The sequence below is a fragment of the Geotrypetes seraphini genome, chromosome 19 (assembly GCF_902459505.1).
Source record: "Geotrypetes seraphini chromosome 19, aGeoSer1.1, whole genome shotgun sequence".
In the NCBI taxonomy this organism is placed as follows: domain Eukaryota; kingdom Metazoa; phylum Chordata; class Amphibia; order Gymnophiona; family Dermophiidae; genus Geotrypetes; species Geotrypetes seraphini.
The window spans coordinates 39,218,590-39,235,680 of NC_047102.1; the positions used below are offsets into that span (position 1 = coordinate 39,218,590).

At 41.7% G+C, this 17,091-nt stretch overlaps 1 protein-coding gene across 1 annotated transcript in view; it reads left to right on the forward strand.

Annotated features, from left to right (window-relative positions):
* The window catches only part of IGHMBP2 (immunoglobulin mu DNA binding protein 2), an 81,553-nt gene that overhangs the window by 54,355 nt on the left and 10,107 nt on the right, over positions 1–17,091 (forward strand). Inside the window, exon 12 of the mRNA XM_033928385.1 lies at positions 4,607–4,730. Coding sequence (XP_033784276.1) covers positions 4,607–4,730 — 124 coding nt within the window. The remainder of the gene's footprint in view (positions 1–4,606; positions 4,731–17,091) is intronic.

The window sequence follows — 17,091 nt, forward strand, 5'->3', positions numbered from 1 at the left end:
AAAAATTACAATATGATAATAGTTTATATAAATTGCTGAACCGTGAACTTCTATGCGGACTTATGAGGGGAGAGGGAATGGAAAAGAGATTGGGAGGGCCTTTATTGTGGAGAGAGAGAAGAGCGGGTCAGTTGTCTAGGTATTTCAGGAACAGGTATGTTTTTAGGTGTTTCCTGAATTCCTCATAAGTGGTTGGTGAAAGCAATTGATCTAGGTCTTTACCCCATATGGCTGCTTGGTGTGAGAGAAGGTATTTGTGATGTTTTTTTCAGTTTGCAGCCTCTAACTGGAAGGGAGATGAAGTTTGTGTGCTTCTCTTGCGTCTGTTGGTGGAAAAGGAGAAAAGGTCTGTTATGTATTTGGGGGCTTTGAAGCAGAGGCAGGCGAATTTAAACTTTACGCGTGCTTCTGTCGGCAGCCAGTGCAACTGCCGGTAATAGGGTGTCACGTGGTCGAATTTCTTCAGCCCGAAGATAAGTCTGACTGCTGCGTTTTGCATTATTTGAAGACGTCGCATATTCTTTGGGGAGATTGCTAAATAGGAGATGTTGCAGTAGTCAAGCTGACTATTTGTCCCGGTGGAGAATCTAAAAATGTGTTAGAAAACTTGACTCTACTTAACTAAACTTCAGAGAATTTAGAACCATTCACAAACTTATCTTAGTGAGTATCGATCAATTTCAAGCTCATCTGAAGTCTGTGGGCTCCTTTTATCAAGGCACGCTAGGGTTTAACACACGTAATAGCGTGCGTTAAACCGCCGGCTGTGCTAGCCGCTACCGCCTCCTCTTGAGCAGGCGGTAGTTTTTAGGCCGGCGTGGGGTTAGCGCGTGATGAAAAGTCGCATACATTAACCCCGCTAGCGCGGCTTGATAAAAGAGAGCCCTATGTCTGATGGTGGCTAGCATTTCATTGAATCCTGAACCACTATATAAAATAAATACCTAGTCCTAGTCCCTTTTTTCCAAAGAAACATACGAAACAAAATTAAAGCAGAATAGTAGGAATGGTCGTTAATTTTGACCACATAACGAAAATAGATTGGGAAAGTTGGAATGAGTTGTAGTTTGATCCCAATGATGCCGATCTGTTGTCAGATATCAGCTCAAGCAGCGACTAAAAGTACTGGTTATGGTTCCTATTATAAGCGTGTTATGGAACCTACTTTCTTCATAGAATACTAGTGCAAAAACACTTAAGGCCAAATCACTTACAGGAGCCCTCTAGCTGGTGTAGACATCCATACCTAGATGTTTACATGAATGTGTATCGGCGATAAAATTCAGTTGTTTACAAGCATACTTGTGTGCATCTAACATTGCTTTCTTTGCTCTCCACAAGTAAGAGGATGTGATGGTGTTAGAGTTGTGCCAGATTCACTCGGAAGGATCTGTCCGTAAAGTACGTTAGATTGTGAGCCCACCAGGACAGATAGGGAAAATGCTTGAGCACCTGATTGTAAACCGCGGTTTCCGTATCTGCGAATTTGCTTATTCGCAATTTTTCAGCTGCTGACTCTGCCCCCTAATTTTCGTCACTGAACCCGGCATTTCACATTGGAAATCGCTGCTCCCGGCGATGTACGGAGCAAATCGCAGGTCGGGTTATTCGCGGTTTATTATCTTTTTCAGGTCTATTGTACGAAAAACTGCGAATAACATGCAAAAAGTTATTTGCGGTTTTTCGGTATTCACGGCTATGTTCTGCCCGCATCCCCCATGAATACGGAGGGAGAAGTGTATATAAATACCTAAAATAAATAAATGAGATAAGATACAAACCATGAGTAGATACTACCTGTAGACTTATTTCCTGGAGACCAGTGTATCGCAAACTGTGTGCCGCGGCACACTCTGGTGTTCTGCAGCGAGATTCCGGGCGTGGCACAAGACGCTGACAAGGAGGAGAGGTTCCACCACCAGCTGAGTAACTACAGGACGTGTCTCTCATGGTGAGAGGCACAACCTACAGGCAGTCAGCCAGCACCGGCACCTCTCCTCCACTCTGCACCCTCACTCCCCCCCTCCCCACTCTGGGTACCAATTTCAGAGTTAGCAAGCTGCATTTGGTCTTGTCAACCATACTCTTCTTCATCATCCACAGCAGTGTCTCACAAACGTTTTCCAGCTGCAGAACAATAAACTCGGGGCTGCGGCTGAAGGGCCTCCGGGCATGTGCAGATGTCGATGTGATGATGCCATGCCCCCTTGTGACATCACGCATGTGTGGAGGCCCTTCAGCTGCAGCCCCGAGTTCTTGGCTATTTCTGGGCAAGAATCCAAAGCTTTACCTGGTACTGTGCTTGGGTTCCAACTGCCAAAATCTCCGTTAAAACCTACTCCAGCTCATCTACACCCTCCCAGCCATTGAAGCCCTCCCCAGCCCATCCTCCACCAAACGGCCATATACAGACACAGACCGTGCAAGTCTGCCCAGAACTGGCCTTAGTTCAATTTTTAATATTATTTTCTGATTCTAGATCCTATGGGGCTCATAATCGAAAGAGAAAAATGTCCAAAAACCAGCCTAAGTCAGCACTTGGATGAACATTTCTCAAAAACATCCAAGCGCCAAAAATAAAAATGGGTTTTGGACATATTTCTAAACAACCTAGGCCTTCATAACCTATAACCTTCCTATAATCCTTCATTGTAGCTCCTTTTCAACCTAACCCTGTAAACCGTGCCGAGCTCTACGCTTGTGGAGATGGCGCGGTATACAAACCTAAGGTTTAGTTTAGTTTAGTTCATAGTGCCGCTCAACATCCAAAGCTAAACGGGGCGTTTCAGGAGGCGTGTCAAGGGCGGGAGTTGAGCGTGACGTGGGTCGGCTTAGACTTAGTCGTACAGCATGTATAGCCCAGGATCGACGGAACTTGGACGTTACCATTTAAAAAATGGTCTGTCACAAAAAACCATCTAAACTCACCAGATAAGCACTGCAAACACATAACACAGACCCCCCCCACCCCCATAAAAATTTTATTCACAACTTTAAATTTCAGCCTCCAGTCCATCATCACCTGGCAGCCGGGCATAGGAAAGCCTAGTCGTCCAGCTCAGAGGCAGCTTAAGACGTCTTGGGGTGGGTTAGGGACCCTTAGAGAGGAAGACCCATGCACATAAGCCCCTGTAATCACTGCATTGATACTGAAACATGTGCACTGCCCTATACACCCCCAAAACCCTTTTTTACTGGCATATAAGTGGCTCCTGAAGCCATAAGGGCTATTGGGGTGGTAGATAAGTGGGTCTAGGGGATTCTGGAGGTGGTTTGGGAGGCTCTCCGTGACCTATAAGGGAACTGTAGGGAGAAGCCATGGAACCCTTTTTGTGAACTTCACAGCAATGCCCTGTAAGGTACCCCACTATTTAGGTGGCATGTCTGGGTGTTCAATCCATCACTTTGCAGAACCCTCCCACGTCCAACAGGGCTTGTTCTAGGTGTTTTGGACTTGGACGGAAAGTTGGACAGAAATGTGGTATAAAGATGGACAATTAGCAGCTTGGACAATCAGATCGGCAGGACGTATAATTAGACGATTTTCGAAAGTAAAAAAAAAGTTGGACTTCTCTTTCGAAAATGTGTCTTAGGCTCATTTTAACTTTGGACGACTTGCGAGATGGACGTAAACGGACTTTCAATTATGCTCCTCTCTGTGTTCATCCCACGCTTCTTTGAACTCAGTCACAGATTTCCTCTCCACCACCTTTTTCGGGAGCACATTCCAGGCATCCACCACCCTATCCGTAAAGTAGAATCTCCTAACATTGCCTTCGAATCTACCACCCCTCAACCTCAAATTATGTCCTCTGTTGCAATCTGAGTGGTAGAAAACTGGAACGCTCTTCCGGAGTCTGTCGTAGGGGAAAACACCCTCCAGGGATTCAAGACAAAGTTAGACAAGTTCCTGATGAACTGGAACATACACAGGTAGGGCCAGTCTTTGACCAAAGGGCTGCCGCGTGAGCGGACTGCTGGCACGATGGACCACTGGTCTGAGCCAGAAGTGGCAATTCTTATGTTCTTATCTTTTATGTTATATTATACTGTTGTTTAACAAATAGATTGAACAAAATAATAAAGTTAAAATCAACTTAGAGAACTATGGATCAATTGTGTTACTAATTTAGCCAAGTGCAAGCCTACAAGTATTCTTTTTTTAAACCTTAACTAGGTCTGAAGTCAGTTCACAGAAGAAAAAAAATCATAGTAACATACATAGTAACATAGTAGATGATGGCAGATAAAGACCCGAATGGTCCATCCAGTCTGCCCAATCTGATTCAATTTAAATTATTATTATTTTTTTTTTTTTCTTCTTAGCTATTTCTGGGCGAGAATCCAAAGCTTTACCCGGTACTATGCTTGGGTTCCAACTGCCGAAATCTCTGTTAAGACTTACTCCAGCCCATCTACACCCTCCCAGCCATTGAAGCCCTCCCCTGCCCATCCTCCTCCAAACGGCCATACACAGACACAGACCGTACAAGTCTGCCCAGTAACTGGCCTAGTTCAATCTTTAATATTATTTTCTGATTCTAAATCTTCTGTGTTCATCTCTCTTCCCCCCACTTTTCCTTTTACAATGCTATTTTTGTTTCAGGTGCATATGCTGAGGCAGCATCTCAGTCACAGATTTCCTGACCTGGAAATCAAATCTGTGGATGGCTTCCAAGGAAGAGAAAAAGAAGCCGTTGTGCTGTCATTTGTGAGATCCAACAGAAAGGGTATGCACTGTTTTTGGTTGGTGAAATGGGTCTCATCGTGCAGATGCTTCTGCTTCTCAGGTTCTGTTTTCCATGCAAATACTAAGATAGCAGCAATCAGTGTGTCTTGAAAATTAGGATGAGATCCTGTAGCTGATTTGGGCAGCTAGTGAGGTTATGGATTTCGGCACAGTTCCAGGTGAAAGTGGAGGAGTGCTGCTTCCACCTGGGTTCCACCGAAGACCCCTGGGTTGGTTGCTGGGGGAAAGGAACATAAGAACAACCTTACTGGGTCAGACCAGTGGCCCATCTAGCCCACTATCCTGTTTCCAACAGTGGCCCCAATACAAGTCAAAAGTACCTGGCAGAAACCCAAATAGTAGCAACAAATCAGAACCTCCGAGTATCAAGATTCCAGAACCCCAACTAGTAGCAGCATTCCATGCTACCGATCGCAGGGCAAACAGTGGCTTCCCCCATATCTGTCTCAATAGCAAACTATGGACTTTTCCTCCAGGAATTTGTCCAAACGTTTTAAACATCCTCTGGCAACGAGTTCCAGAGCTTAATTATTCTTTGAGTAAAAAAAACTATTTTCTCCTATCTGCTTTAAAAGTATTCCCATGTAATCTCATTGAGTGTCCCCTGGTGTTTGTACTTTTTCAAGGGCTGAAAACTCAATTTACTACCCAGAGGGAGTAAAAGTGTAGCATAGGGCTGTGAACATCTGACACCTATATTCATGTTATGGTTATTAACGTGATCAGGGTCACATTTTCTGTGTTGCTATTTGTCTCTTGCTTGGTGTATTGTAACTAAGGGCTCCTATTACTAAACTGTGATAGCGGTTTTAGCTTGCGCTAGACCTTAACGCTAGCATTGAGCTGGCGTTAGTTCTAGCCGCGTAGCGCGGGCTAAAAACGCTATCACAGCTTAGTGAAAGGAGCCCTAAGAGTAGTACAAAACAGGAGAGTCAAATCCACAAACACAAGATCGCAAGACAAGAAGTGGAAATATCCTATACAGACTGGTGAACTCAAATGTATTGCAAAAATGTCATCCACAAGTAACTCAGTGACTCGACATGTACATGTTTCGGCCAAGATGGCCTGCCTCAGGAGTCTTAAAAATCTTAAATAGGTCCACAAAAGAACATCCACTCAAATCATGGCTGCAGAATTATGGATGGCTAAATAGAAGATACCACATTTCTTAGCATGTCTTCTACTTCATTGCAAACCTCCATGCATTTTCACTTCTTTAATAAGACATGAACTATTTTTTCTGCAGCCCTCCACGTACCTACAAATCCAAAATGTGGCCCTGGCCTACAGGATGTGCCTCTCGCCACGAAAGGCCCGTCCTGTAGGCAGTCAGCCAGGGCCTCCTCGTCCCCAGCATCTTGCGGCACACCTGAAATCTCAGGAGGCACACTAACGTGTCACAATTCACTGTTTTAGACCCATTGCTTCTGTAACTTTTTTTCCTGTTATTTCAAGCACAAGTGCTCTAATGCTAACTTAGGATATGAAGATGGCTCAGTTTCCATGAGCAGCAGACATTTCCTGTGTTTACCCCGGCGTGATGTGCACAGTGAGCTATTGTGATGGTATTCGTTGTGAGTTATTTCCTTGAGGAAAATCCATGTTTACAGTAGGCAGAAGCTTCTCATATATAAGCTACTGAAATATTAACAAGGCATAGATTTTTTTATGAGTCGTTTTTTGTTTGGGGGTTTTTTCCCACTGTCTTCTGTTCTCCTTAACTGAAGGACAATGAATTTGGTAACTGAAGTTGGAACTAACTGGCTTGAAAATCAGGCATATGAAATTATTTTGTAGTAATATATATACAGTAGACTCTATTAACTGGAACTCAAGCAACCAGCAAAAAAAAAAATCAAAGAAATACTGTAATACTTTAAATAAAATCAATTTCTGGTGGAAATTTAAGTGTAAATTTGGCACGCCACACCTGAGTACGCCCACGCTTTGCCTACCACATGTCCGTTAGTTTGTCTGGAACAGTTTATGGTATGGCATAGTATGGGGTATAGTATTAGTTAGGCCTATTTTTAATAGTAACTCTCAAGCAACCAGAAACTACATTTATCCAGCATCTATGAATCCCCATGGATGCCGGTTAACTGAGTCTACTGTAAAACTATTTTTCTAAATTCTTTTGAATTTGTAGGGACATCGCACACTAGTAGTGTATGTGGGTTTGTTCTCCTGAAAGGTTGTATATTATGAGGCAGATTTTGGAAAGGACATGCAGAGGGGGTTCTAACATCCAAGTCAGGACAGTATTTTACAAGAGGCTCTCCCAAATATAAAGCTTCTTGTAAAATAGCAGCAGAGCTGCACATCCCGGCATCCATATGTCCAAAAGGAGCAGTAATTGCAGCTAGCTGAACATGGGGAAAAACAACTCTTTTATTTTACACATCTAGTCGCTTGTTGAGATCTTTAAATGACCATAGAGTAGCTGTGCCCCATATCTCAAAAGCTCACCTTGCCTCAACCAGAAATGGTGCATTTTTTTTACTTGGTTCCAATATTGTGGAACAATTTACCAGTAGAGTTAAGGAAGAATCATTTCAAAATTTTAAGAGACATCTAAAAGCACATTTTTTTTTCAAATGGCTCTCCCGCATTGAATAATGGAATGGGGACCGCAATCTGCCTTAATCTGTATTAATTTGTGCTGATTCATGTTGATTTGGGATTATTTATTTCATATAACAGTTTTAGTGGATATGTTTTAGAAATGTTCATTTCTTTGATGCTCTCAAGCTCTGCCAGTGATGGATCTGTGAAGTGGGCTATGCACTAAAATAGGACTGTTTGCTATCAGGCCACTTCAGAGACTTTTCTATCTCTTAAATTTGTTTTATTTTTAATTTTTTATCTTTTTTCATTCTTTCTATTTTCTCTCTCTTTGATTTTTGATCTTGGAAATGTATTATACGTTGTTATTATATATTTTTAGTTTATCAGGTACTTTAGCTAGATTGTGAGCCTTCGGGACAGTTTTTCTCAAGTACCTAATTTCATTTTAGTTTGATACATTGTAAACCGCTTAGGTCAGTAAAATGCAGGAGCGGTATATCAAATCTTAAATAAACATACACCCCTCTGCATTTACCTTCTATACCATTTATATGACAACTTAAGAGCCTGAGATTCAGCCAGCAGCGATCATCATTTTGCTGATCACCACTGGCGTTAAACCCAGAAATTCAGTGCCAGGCCTTGTCTGGGCTTCGGTATTGGATTTCTGGGTTTCTGAAGCCAACTACACCACATTTGTGGTCCTGCTTATGTGGTTCATATCCCAAGATTCAGAAAAGGGTGCAAAAAGAATCAAACAAAAGACCTGGCGTGGATAACCAAAGAAGTGAAGAAAGCGATAGATGATAAGAAGAATTCATTCAGGAAATGGAAAAAAGGCAAAACTGAGGAGAACTGGAAAGAGCACAGGAAGTATCAAAAAGAATGTCACCGTGTGGTTAGAAAAGCCAAAAGAGAATATGAAGAAAGGCTAGCCAAGGAAGCACGAAATTTCAAACCGTTCTTCAGATATATTAAAGGGAAGCAACCGGCTAGGGAGGAGGTGAGATTACTGGATGACGGAGACAGAAAGGAAGTGGTGAAGGAGGAGAAAGAAGTGGCGGAAAGACTAAACATGTTCTTTTCGTCTGTATTTACAAAAGAGGACACATCCTGAACCTGAGCAAATCTTCAAAGGAGACCAAACAGATAAATTAACATCCATGGAAGTAAGCCTTGAAGACGTACGTAGGCAGTTAGAAAAATTAAAAACTGACAAATCGCCAGGCCTGGATGGAATCTACCCTAGGGTACTGAAAGAACTAAAGGAGGAAATAGCGGAACTACTACAGTAAGTTTGCAATCTATCCCTGAAAACAGAAGTGATCCCGGAGGATTGGAAGATAGCCAATGTTATGCCCATCTTTAAAAAAGGATCAAGAGGTGACCCGGGGAATTACAGACCGGTGAATCTAATCTCAGTCCAGGGGAAAATGGCGGAAGCGCTGATAAGACAGCCTCGATGAGCATTTCGAAAGAAATAAACTTCTAATCATAAGACAACATGGCTTCTGCAAGGAGAGATCGTGTCTAAAGAACTTACTGCATTTCTTCGAAGGAATTGACAAATGGATGGACAAAGGGGACCACATAGTATATTTAGATTTCCAAAAAGCCTTTGACAAGGTACCCCATGATCACCTACTTTGGAAACTGAAGAACCATGGGGTGGAAGGAGATGTACACAGATGGATCAGAAATTGGTTGGCGGATAGGAAGTAGAGGGTAGGAGTGAAGGGCCACTACTCGGACTGGAGGAGGGTAACGAGTGATGTTCCACAGGGGTCGGTGCTCGGACCGCTGTTATTCAATATATTTATAAATGATATAGAAATAGGGACGAAGTGCAAAATAATAAAATTTGCAGACAACACCAAACTATTTAGTGGTGCTCAGACTAAAGAGGACTGCGAAGAATTATAAAGGGACCTGAACGAGCTAAGGGAGTGTGCGACGAGATGGCAGATGAAGTTCAATATAGAGAAATGTAAAGTATTGCATGTAGGAAGCAAAAACCTGAGGTACAGCTAGCTATACGATGGGAGTGATGTTATTGAGTGAGAGTACCCAAGAAATGGACTTGGGGGTAATAGTGGATAAGACAATGAAGCCGTCGGCACAGTGCGAATAGAATGCTAGGTATAATCAAGAAGGGTATTATAACCAAAACGAAAGAAGTTATCCTGCTGTTGTATCGGGGCGATGGTGTGTCTGCATCTGGAGTACTGCGTCCAATATTGGTCGCCGTACCTTAAGAAGGATATGGCGATACTCGAGAGGGTTCAGAGGAGAGCGACGCGTTTGATAAAAGGTATGGAAAACTTTTCATACGCTGAGAGATTGGAGAAACTGGGGCTCTTTTCCCTGGAGAAGAGGAGAATTAGAGGGGACATAATAGAGACTTACAAGATCATGAAGGGCATAGAGAGAGTAGAGAGGGACAGATTCTTCAAACTTTTGGAAACTACAAGAACGAGAGGGCATTAAGCAAAGTTGAAAGGGGACAGATTCAAAACCAATGCTAGGAAGTTTTTCTTCACCCAACGGGTGGTGGACACCTGGAATGCGCTACCAGAGGGTTCAAGAAGGGATTGGACAATTTTCTGGAGGAAAAGGGGATAGAGGGGTATAGATAGAGGACTACTACACAGGTCCTGGACCTGTTGGGCCGTCGCACGAGCGGACTGCTGGGCATGATGGACCTCTGGTCTGACCCAGCAGAGGCACTTCTTATGTTCACGTGGTCAACTAAATGCTAAATATTGGCACTTAACCAGTCAAGTGCTGACTCTGCCCCAGAACGCCCCCAAAATTGACAGTTTCAAGTTCGACACTAACCAGTTATTGTCAGCAGCACTAGCCAGCTAAGGAGCTATTTCTGGCCTGTTAATTTGCTTTGAATATTGACCCCCTAAGTATCTTGCTAATATTTTTGTGGGTTTGTGTACACGTATGCATGGAAGTGTGACTATTCTGTACGATTACACAATCAAGGGACACATAAATACAAGTGTGCAATTACAGAACTGCCCTTATATTGCGGAGGCAATCTGTAAAGATCAGAGGCATATCTTCTAAATCTATTGGTCTGCAGTAGTACTGCCCAATTTCCGATTCAAATCGATTCACCGATTCACTTCAGGTGAATCGATTAAAAAAATAAATAAATCGGCCTCCTGATTCGGTGACCAACCCTCCTCCCCGTGCTTTCAGGTCTCCTAAAGCAGGAGCGGTAGCGCTGCCTCATGCTGGCTGTCCACTGCCACTGCCGCTCCTGCTTTAGGGGGTGAGGGTGGAAGGTCAGTCGGGAAGAGGCCAGGGGGGAAAGCCATAGGACGCTGCGGGGAGTGCCTAAGCACTGCAGCACGTTTAATCAGCCTCTTACCTGCCTCTCTGGCTCTCTAGACTAGTTTAGCTCTCCCCCTGCACGCGCTCCCCCTTTTCCTTATTGGTTATACTTAACAGTTCTACTGTGCTTTGACTCCAGTGCCGCCTACATTCAAGACAGGTTATTTCATTTTGTTTTGTCAGAGTTCTTTTTCATTTTTGTTGTTTCATGCATATTCCCAGGCGTATATGGCTTTCTGCTTCGAGGTTTTTATTTTGATTTCCTAGTCATACTTTTGACTCTGAGTTACCAGCGCGTTTTACTAGTTATTTTCTAGTCGTCCTCCCATTAGCCCAACCTTGGTCGCAATTGTACGTCTTGTTTTTTTGTTTTGTTTTTTTACTGCTTTTATCTTACTTACTAAACACATTTTATTTGCCCCTTTACATTATTACCTTTAGACTTTTTTTGCCACAAAATAATTTATTATGGATGACAGCATGGCATGAAGCTTAATTGCCATATGATCATCCTTAAATTGTGTTAATTATGCATTTCGGGTGACCTTGCAATGCATTCAGTTGTGAACATAGGTTCCCGTCCTTTATCTTATTTTGCTTCTGCTTTGATGCCTCGTTTAAGGATTTTTTTAATACGATGTTCCTATTACATTTTAAATGTTATCTTATTCCCCTTCAGTTTGAAGCCTCGTTTAATAGTTTTCCAAATTTATTTTTAACAGTTTGAGATTACTTAGTATAACCTTTCTGTTTACTTGTTTTGTCCCAACTACTTTCTGTAAAATTTCTCCTTATTGCCTAGTTTATGCCTCAATTGCTTTTAAACGTTTTCTCCATTGTTTTCTAATTGCCTTAGATTGCTCTGTATGATTTTTCTATATATTGGCTTTATCTCCCTTTTATTGTTTTCAGAGTGCTTTGTGTGCTTAAATTTTCTGAATTGGCTTGCTTTGGTTCATACTGAATATATATATACTTTTTATTTGTACTTAACTATCAGGGTTGATTTTATTAGTCTACTTTGCTTTTAATTAAGAGCTAATTATGCTGTGCATTATGCTGTCTTTCTAAGTATGGTTTTTTTTTCACCTTTTTTGATTACAATATACGTTTTGTTCTATTTCATTTTATTTTAACATGGCCCCTTAGACTCTTGATAAAGGCACCTACACCGAAACACTGCCAGTGTCGAGTCTTTGAGCTATTGTGACATATTGATCAATAAAGTGACTTTTTGAACTACATACCTCTGGCTGATCTTTCAACATCTTGTCCTCATGACTTCTCGTGTGTTCTCATCTCATCGTTGACGCCTGTTCCTGGCTCCTGATTCAGTATAAAATAAACCCACCAGGATGTTTGGAAAAAAACAAACAAACACCTAATTGGGCAGGAAAATCGAATCGAAAAATCGATTCAATAGGCTGAATCGAATTGAATCTAATTTTTTTTTCCTGAATCGGGCAGCACTTCTCTGCAGCACTTCTTTGGATAGCAGGAGCTGTTGTGCTTGTGAATATTAACATGGTTTTGTTTAGTGTGAATTATGGCTTCAAGGTGGGGGTGTCTTTTTAAATGTAATGAATGAATGCAGTGTGCAGATTGAGTGTATTGCCCACCAGCCAGTCAAAAGCAAGACTTTACAGATACGTGAACACGCTGGTTGTTCATCCTGGTCATTTCTTGCTGAATTAAAGCATATGGCTTGACTCTATAATTGCACTAAAACCATCTGGGAATAGCCAGAGGTCGACATAAATTCAGGCCTTTGCTATAGCCCAACTGTGCTAATTTTGCAGGTAGTTCATATGTGCTATATTGATATTTATTACTTAAATGAATGTTCAATGAAATATAAAGAATTATTCCTTTTAAAGAGTTCTGGTGATATATTGAAGCCTGAATTATTTAATGTGTCCCCAATCCAACAATACTCTCTTGTACAGATACTGTTCTATAACATTTTATTATTTAATTTTTGGAATGTATTACCAAGTTCAAGTTCAATTTATCTAATATACCACAAATATAAAACGTTTATGAAGAGATTTCATCCAATGCAGGATATAGCAGGGTTTTAGCTTGACTTTAAACTTACATTTCTTTTAACAGCAATGGCAAATTGAATCCTAGAAATAGGAATAACATTTAATTATTTATTTTTAGTATTTATATACCACTTTCAGCCTACTCAAAGCATTTTTCCCCCTATCTGTCTCAGTGGTCTCACACTCTATCTAATTTACCTGGGACAGTGGCTCCTTGCCCAGGATCATAAGGAGCAGTGTGGGACTTGAGCCCACAACCCCAGGGTGCTGGGGTTGTAGCTCTAACCATTGCACCACACACTCCTCATGATATATAATCAGAAATATACGCATTAAACAGCACTGTAACACAATCACATAACAGAAATATGATGTTAACAGACAGAGTTCAAATGATACTATAATAAGCAGCATAGAAAGGACAGTCATATAACATAGATAAGATATTTATGATGTCAATGCAACGCATTCAGATATTCCAAACATCATAGATATGCTGTTGATATGTCGGTGAAATCCAATAAAATATCTTAATAGGGAGTTGAGGGTGCCAGTGTATGAGACATAGAGACAGAGTAGCTGGGTAGAATAAGTCTGTGGGACAAATAGATCGGTGGCTACATTGAAGGCAAAATATATGTACAGTTGAATGTGGAGCAAGTAGATAGTCAATTGCCACATTGGAGAAGAGGGAAAGAAGGTACCAAGCCTCGAGGCAAAGCAAAATCAACAAAGAGAGGCCCTGGAGATGTCAAATACAACCTTCAATAACACCTCGCTTCAAAACATTTTCATATACAGATCCTCAGAAGTACCACCTAGTACTCAAATGATTTCATTGTACTAGGCTTTATGTACTACTTCCTCACTGGATCCTCAAGCTTATGTCAAAACTTTTTGAATAAATTAATTTTACCACCTTAAATGTGTGTATATGATTTAGCTTAAGACTGTGGTCTTGTTTTCATGGATTTTACCGCCAACATGTTTCACCCGAAGGGGTTTATTAAAGGCTCATATCCCTAATAATATTTTTTTTTAAGTACACATAGTATTATTTTATAATGTTCTTTTCAAATTATATCTCCTTAATAACCCTCAACCAATAAAAACACACCCTTTTAAAAGGTGACTTTAATATATAAATATTATCACTACTCAGTCTCATCCATATATCTTTATTAAGCTTACCGCCGCTATAACCGACCACTGAAATTTATTTCAAAATGGCTGCGGCGTCTTTCTGCTTGCCTTAAGTACATGCACCCTCCCCGAACAGCAGACGGTGATGTCATCATAAAGATGGCACCACTGCTGAAACGGAGGGCTATATCTGTGGGGTTTGAACATTTGGACACTATACCCGTATATATATATATATATATATATATTTTTTTTTTTAAGAACCTCCTTGGAATAAAGTTAGATGTAAATTAGGCAGGGTCCCTGTGGGAGTGAGTTCCACATTGTGGAGCTACTTCTAAGAAGGTTTGCTGTTGGATACCAATTTTCCTTTGGTGGTACAATTGGTCTTGGCTTTCGGGGCCAGCGTGGCAGTTTAAGTAGGCAGACTATCATCTTTGCTGTTCTCTTTATTTTTTTAATCAAATTTTTCACATTCACATCGATTATGAATCGCTACAAACATTTCAGAAAATAACAAAAAAAATAAGAAGAATTAACAAAAGTAACTAATCTTCTTAAATCATCCACCAATATAAAGCTAATACTCCCCAAAAATAAGGTAAAATTTTAAAAATGATACAGACATCAACAGAATTGACAATTGCAGCACTTATACAGTTAACAGAATTTAATTCTGAGAGTCCAGTTTTGGGGCTAAATTCCTTCCGTTGCCCTCAAAATCTCACAGTATTAACAAACAAAGAAATTTCAACAAAAAGCTAGCACCAAGGGCCCATGCCTGAGGTTTAAAAACCAATAAAATCCCGTCACCTCTTCTATTTAGCTCCCAAAAGATCAGAAAAATGATGTATGAGTATCTTAAAATCAGAAAAAGATTAATCAAATGTTTGAAGTATAAACAAAGAACTAAAAGCTCCTTTTACAAAGCCACAGTAGGGATTCCCAGCGTAGCAAATGTGATAAGCCCTATCTTCTATTAAATTGCGCTGGCAGTTTTAGCGCAGAGAGCCACGCTGAATGGCCCATGCTTCTCCCGACGCTCATAAGAACTCTATGAGCATCGGGAGCAGCGCGGGCCATTCAGCATGGCTCCCCGCTTTAGAAAACTGCTAGCGCAGTTTCATAGAAGATGCCCAAAGTCTATAGGAACTGAAAGGGTTTTGTCCCATTTGCATGTGGTAATTGCTACCACAACTTTGTAAACGCAGCCCTGGGTTACAATCGGGTTCCAAGAAGAAGGTTACCTCTGTGTCACTTTATCCTTCACTTTTCTAACTTTAACATGTTGTGTTTGTAAACCACTTTGGTGTCTCAGCTGCGAAAGACGGTATAGCAAATGCGTAATGAGCATGAACATGAACCCGAGGATAAAAAAAAGCCTATACAGGCTGAATTTTCATTAAAGCCATTGGGTCCTCGAAAATACTTTTTCTTTAAAAATAGAAAATCATGTTCTTTATTTTCTTCCCTAATTTTAGAAAAACTTTTGTGCCAGATTTCCAGTCAGATTTGCTCCATTTTATTTCTTGTGTTATAATAATCTTGCCTGAAGCTCTAAATAATAAAATATATTTTGTGCAGCAGAAATATAGAAGCTAAATTTTCGGAACTAACCATGAAAACTGTTCCTTAGAAGCATGAATTATTTAGGAGCCCTTTCATTAAAGGGCATTAAGGGCCAAATGCTCCACACGGTGTCCCGAAATTAGGCAGCAGAAGGCATCCTACTGCCGTCTTAACGAACCAATCGGGATGCACGTTTAAAAAAAAAAAAAATGCAGGCTCTGTTCTTAAGCACCTGTCTCGCGCCTAAGGAGGGATGCCTATGGACGCCTAGGGCCGGCATGAGTGTGGTTTGCACCGGAAATGGCCTTAGGCTTCTCTAAGCGCCCCTATGCATCTCCATAGGCGTGAGACCGGCACCTTAAATGTAGGCCTTTAAAATGCTGGCATACATTTAAGGTACCTATGTTAAAAAAAAAAAATAAAAAGACACGATTCTGGATGCGGCACCTGCCAGTGATTGACACTCAGCGGGCACCTGTTTGCGGGCACCTGCTGCGGCACACACCACTTCCAGAATAAGACCCTAAGCATTTAGAGCAGGGGTAGGGAACTCCGGTCCTCGAAAGCCGTATTCCAGTCGGGTTTTCAGGATTTCCCCAATGAATATGCATGAGATCTATTTGCATGCACTGCTTTCAATGCATATTCATTGGGGGAATCCTGAAAACCCGACTGGAATACGGCTCTCGAGGACCGGAGTTCCCTACCCCTGATTTAGAGGCTAGATTCTGTGAACGGCATCTGGGATGCTTCATACTAAGCTAGTATGCCATAAAGGGTGCTCTGCACAGAACAGCCCCTACAGAATACAGTGGAACCTTGGTTTGCGAGAAGCATGCTCCTAAACCAAATAGCTCGTATATCAAAGCAACTTTCCCCATAGGAACGAATGGAAACGCTGGCGATTCGTTCCACATCATTAGAATCTCGGAGAGAGCGGGTGCCAGAAGGCCTTGAGCATGCGCAGATGCTCAAGGCCCAGCAGAGATCACCGGCAGGCACGTCCTGTGCCGGTGCCCGATCGCCGTGAGGGTTTGGGCGGGGGAGGAGGTGTGATGCCAGTTCTCGGGGGTGGGGGCTCGCATATCGAATTGACGCTCGATTTGCGAGGCAAGATTGTGAGAGTGATTTGCTCGTCTTGCAAAACACTCGCAAACCGAGGTTTGACTGTACTAGCTTAGCACACATTTCACACCTAACTTCAGGCGCGAGCGCTTAACGCCTGCCAACAACTTGGGGAAATGCTTGCGTCCGGCTGATGGCAGTGAGGCGCACAAATTCAGGTATCCTGTGACATCGGGCTTAATTTCTGCGAATGCCTCTGGCCCGCCCCGCTCCTTCCATGGCCACACTCCTTTTGAGCTGTGCTCAAAATTTAGGCATATTTGTTATAGAAAAGAGTGTAATTACTGCTAATCCACACCCAGCTTTGGGCAACCTATAAATGTGCAGTTAATGTGTTCAAACAGGCCAAAGCAAGTGTTGGGATTTTGCTGCAGTTTCACTATTTTCCTGCATTAAATTGCAAGGTACTGAATTTTCTCTGAAATGGACTTTATTCGTGCTTTACGTATGGCATAAAGAAAGTTCAGATTTTTGTTTGTTTCAACATTTGTAAACCACCCATCCTCTGTCCAGATCTTGGCAATGCACAATTAAATC